The sequence below is a fragment of the Monoraphidium neglectum genome (assembly GCF_000611645.1).
Source record: "Monoraphidium neglectum strain SAG 48.87 unplaced genomic scaffold scaffold01043, whole genome shotgun sequence".
Taxonomy (NCBI): Eukaryota; Viridiplantae; Chlorophyta; class Chlorophyceae; order Sphaeropleales; family Selenastraceae; genus Monoraphidium; species Monoraphidium neglectum.
The window spans coordinates 1-4,104 of record NW_014012585.1 but is presented as its reverse complement, the minus strand read 5'-3'; the positions used below and the strand labels follow the sequence as shown (position 1 = coordinate 4,104).

Genomic DNA, 4,104 nt, shown 5'->3' with positions numbered 1-4,104 from the left:
CCGCGCGCCGTTGCCAACGCAATGGGCGCGATCAAGGGCTCGGTTGTGAGCCACGGCGCGGCCATCAACCCGGATGCGGAGGTGGTGCGCAGCTCGGAGCCTCTGCAAGAGGTGAGGGGCATTTTTTGGGTCCTAAGTGATTGCCAACACAGGAGCCAAATTTCCCAATTGGCGCAAATAGGTTGGGGTTTGTCGCCGGGGGCGGGCCCGACACTGGCTGCGCCCCACAAGGCGTCACCGGGCAAGCTGCCGCGCACTTGCCTGGCCCAAGCCCCGCCAGCCCCTGCTTCTGTTGCGACTGTCATTTGTCAGTTGCGCCTGCGCCATCCGCGCGCCGGCGGCCCCGCCGGCCCATCTTGCCACGCACATGTATGCGACGGGCACACAAGCGTATCCCCCACCCTCATCGCCGGGGCAACCCCGCCCGCCCTCCCAGGTGCGGTCATCCGCTGTGAAGGTGACCGAGATGTCCAAGCAGCTGAAGCAGCACTTTGAGAACGGCATGCCTTTTGGCGGCAAGCCCAAAGAGCCCGAGACCAGCGCCAGCGGCGGCGGCGTCACGTCGCCGCGCTCCGCGGCCGCGCGCGCATCGGGCGGGGCGTTCCTGACGCAGCACGACCTCGTCAACACGGCGAACGTTGCGCAGGTGGGGGCAGGCGGGGCAGCCGCTTGGCTTCCAAGGGGAGTGCGGCCAGCCGCATGGGCGAGCGGCGCGACAAAGGGGTGTGCGGCCTGTGTGGGTGGACGCAGCACTCCCTCTGCACTCCCACTTTGTTCCCAGTCCGCTAGGCGCGGCCCCTTTGCTGCTTTGTCCACCCGCCCCACATCGTTCTTGCGCACCCATGTTGAAGCGCGAAACACCTGCGACGTCACTCATGCGCACACACGCACGTGCACGCACGCACGCACGCATGCACAGACACACACACACACACACACACACACACACACACACACACACACACACACACACACACACACACACACAAACACACACACATGCAAATACGCAAACAGGTGCTGCAGGCTGGTGAGTTCAAGCTCAAGCCTGGCGTGGACGTGGTGCCGTACGCAGAGCTCAAGGAGCTGCGGCTTGAGGACGGCCTGGACGTTTCGCGCAAGGTGCGGAGAGCGGGGTGCATGCACATGTCTGTGTGCAGACTTCCGAGTGTCTCACGCATGCAGATGTGAGAGGGATACACAGAGCACCAAGGGGAGACTGGGTGGGAGAGTTTGTGAGTGCATCCGGTTGCATCTGTGCGTTGTACACCCTTTGCGTTGCGATTGTGTGCTTGTATACCAGATTGACCTGCGCGGGTTCTGCTACTTATCCTTATTGGGTAGTAAGAGAGTGAGAGAGTGTGTATGTGTGTGTGAGTGCGCGCACGCGCGCGTGTGCTTCTCGAGTCCTGTTGGTCCTGACAGCCTCATTTGTGAGCATGAGCAGGCGCTGGCCACTCCGAAGCATGCTGCCTTGGGACCACCACGATGGCCGCCAGCCGCACTCACCCGTTCCCCCTGTACCCGCCGACCCCCAACCAAACACCTTGTCCAGGAGGAGTACCTGTCAGAGGAGGAGTTTGAGGTGGTGTTTGGGATGGACAAGGAGGACTTCCAGGCCATGCCGCCCTGGAAGCGCATCAACGCGAAGAAGGCCAAGGGTCTCTTCTAATGCGCCCTGATGGGCATTGGCAGGAGTTTGCCATAATTTGGCGCCGGCGCGCGGCTGCGATGCTGCGGCATGCGTGCTTGCCTCGCGCCGCGCTGCGGCGGCTGGCTGTCGGACTTTCGTGTCGCCCTATGCGTGGGGTGCGCAGAGCGCGCCTATCATAACCCTCTTTTTCTCCCCTGGCCCGCTTTTCGAGTGCGTGGGGCGACCGCTCCGCCCCCGCAATGACACGATCCTGACTCATGCGTACGCCTCTTGACTGTTGTTTCGACAGACATTGCCTTGCGTTGGGTCCCAGGACCCCAGGCATTCCGGTCCATCTCCCCGGGGCCGGTGGCGCTTGGCCTCGCATCGTAAATGCATGGTGGTCAGCGTCTGGGGCGGGCTGTGCGGTTTGGGTGGGCACAAGGTGGCGGCGGCTGGGGCTGCAGCTTGCGGGCCTTTGCAGCAATCGAGGGCCAGCATGTCGCGCCGTGGACAGGCTGGGGCACGAGCCGCAGTGCTGTCCGCCAACCGCATCTTGATGCGAGCTTGGCTGCGTGTGCTTGCCGTAAGGGAGACCAAAGGCCGCCCGCACGCAGCGCTGTTGCTTCCGACCCTGCCTGCCCACCCATCGCTGCATAAAGTTGTGGGATTGAATATGGAGTCGGCAGCACGCGGTCAAGGCCCTTGGGCCCAAGCCCCCAGGCGTTGGCTGCACTGTGGCCTCGAATGTGCCAGCACTGGGCGGGGCAGTCGGCCCGCGGCACGCTAGGTGCAGGCCTTGGGGCACATGGAACGACAGGCTGATGTTTGTGTGTGCTCCCAACTGCGGCACCCTTGGCTGAATTGCGCTACATTATCGCAGGGTTGCATTGTTTAACAGCATTACTTGTCGTGCCACAAGCCCCAGCAACACCAGCAAACCACCGAACTGAACCCCTTGTGTAACGGATGCGTTGCGTGCCATAGCTAGGGGCTGTGGAGAGAAAGCGGCCAAAATCAACGGCTTGCCTATGGAAGATCTGCGCATTTCAAATACAACACTTGGCTGAATCTTGATGCCGTGTCTTGCAAGGAAACAGGACTGAACCCTGGGGTACGCTGCACCAGCCCAGCCCTCCGAGGGTCGTGAAGGCACTCCTCTCCACGCGGGCCCCTGCTGGCCACCGCGCCTTGCCCTGCCTGACCCCACCCCCTCGGGCGTTGCTCATTTGCGGCGCGATGCGGCGCGGTCCCTTGCCAGACGCTCCAGCCGCGCTTGGCAGGCAAGGGACGCGAGCATGAGGGCCACGCAGAGGCCAAACATGCCGGCCAGCGGGAGCGCCTCCACCTGCACGGCATCAGGGCGGGGAGGGGCTCGGGGGGAAGGCGGGCGGAAGCCAAGGGCGAGGGCGGCTATCCAAGGTGTGAGCGACGCGACGGGAGCCCCGCCACAGCTGCTTCCCACCGACATGGTGCTGGGCAAGCCCCTGCACCTCGGCAGGGCTCCCGGCGCCCCGTCGCCCCCTAGTGTTGAGCGGCGCGCTTCTCATTCTCCACCCATACACGCGTCAGCCCCGGCGCCGCGCCGCCCGCGCGCCGGCCCGCCCCACGTCCCTGCTCACGTTGCTGAGCACGACGCACACAAACAGGTTGAGTGGTATGCGGAATATGTTGATGATGGTTGCCCTGAGGTCCTCCGGCACGTACTCTGACCGCAGCTGCATCATGCAGGGCCAGAAGACGCCCACACTGCCAAGAGTTGCATCCAATGGGAGTTCAAGGGCAGTTCACAGTGCAAGGGCGGGGTTGGGTTCGATGTGGTCATCAAAGGAGGGGCATGAGCGGAACAAAAGCGGCTCCATAATGCGGGCGGGCGCCGGTAGCGTGGCCAAGGCCCCGTGCGTGCCCTTGCTGTGCGTCGGCCCTGTCGTGGCTCACCACGCCTCAAACAGGCAGAAAGCGATGAGCTGCAGCTTCCCTGAGGACGTTATCGGCTGGCCCTTGAGCTCTTTGGGGCAGTCATGGCGGGCAGGGGCAGGGACGTCGGAGCGGAGACGCGAACCCAATGTTTCAGGCGCGTGACCATGCGGCCGAACACAGCACTGCATATGCTGATGCGGCTGTTTGTAGGTCTCACTGCCCCTCCCGATCCCGCAGCTTTCTGCCCCGCAAGGGCCCCCCACCTGGCCGCTTGGCGGTGTCCAGAGCGAGCAGCATCGGCACTGCCAACGCCGCCGCCGCAACCGCAAACACGCCCCGCATGAATGCCTCCGGCCGGCCACGCTTCATCAGGGCGCCCGCCAGGAAGCTGCCCAGCATGGAGGCCGTCATGAAGTTCACAAATATGAGGCCGTGCTTGATGTTCTCCCTGTTGGGTGACATGGCCATCGTCCAGAGGAAGACGAAGGAGTACATGGCGGCCTCAAACATGGCCTGGATGGCGCCCAGCAGGGCGATGCACGGGTCTGGGG

General features: G+C 63.9%; 2 protein-coding genes across 2 annotated transcripts in view; one reads left to right on the top strand and one right to left on the bottom strand.

Annotated features, from left to right (window-relative positions):
- Nucleotides 1-1,672, top strand: part of MNEG_6435 (hypothetical protein) — a gene marked incomplete at both ends in the record, with an annotated part of 3,488 nt that extends 1,816 nt beyond the window's left edge. Inside the window, 3 exons of the mRNA XM_014045089.1 lie at nucleotides 437-646; nucleotides 1,018-1,122; nucleotides 1,556-1,672. Of these exons, the coding sequence (XP_013900543.1) occupies nucleotides 437-646; nucleotides 1,018-1,122; nucleotides 1,556-1,672 (432 nt within the window). The remainder of the gene's footprint in view (nucleotides 1-436; nucleotides 647-1,017; nucleotides 1,123-1,555) is intronic.
- Nucleotides 1,673-2,858: 1,186 nt separating this feature from the next.
- On the bottom strand, nucleotides 2,859-4,021 carry MNEG_6434 (hypothetical protein; the record flags this gene model as incomplete). The annotated part of the gene is made up of 4 exons (XM_014045088.1): nucleotides 2,859-2,981; nucleotides 3,256-3,382; nucleotides 3,572-3,641; nucleotides 3,817-4,021. 4 exons carry the CDS (start codon nucleotides 4,019-4,021, stop codon nucleotides 2,859-2,861), a joined length of 525 nt encoding a protein of 174 aa, XP_013900542.1.
- Between the last annotated feature and the right edge of the window lie 83 nt (nucleotides 4,022-4,104).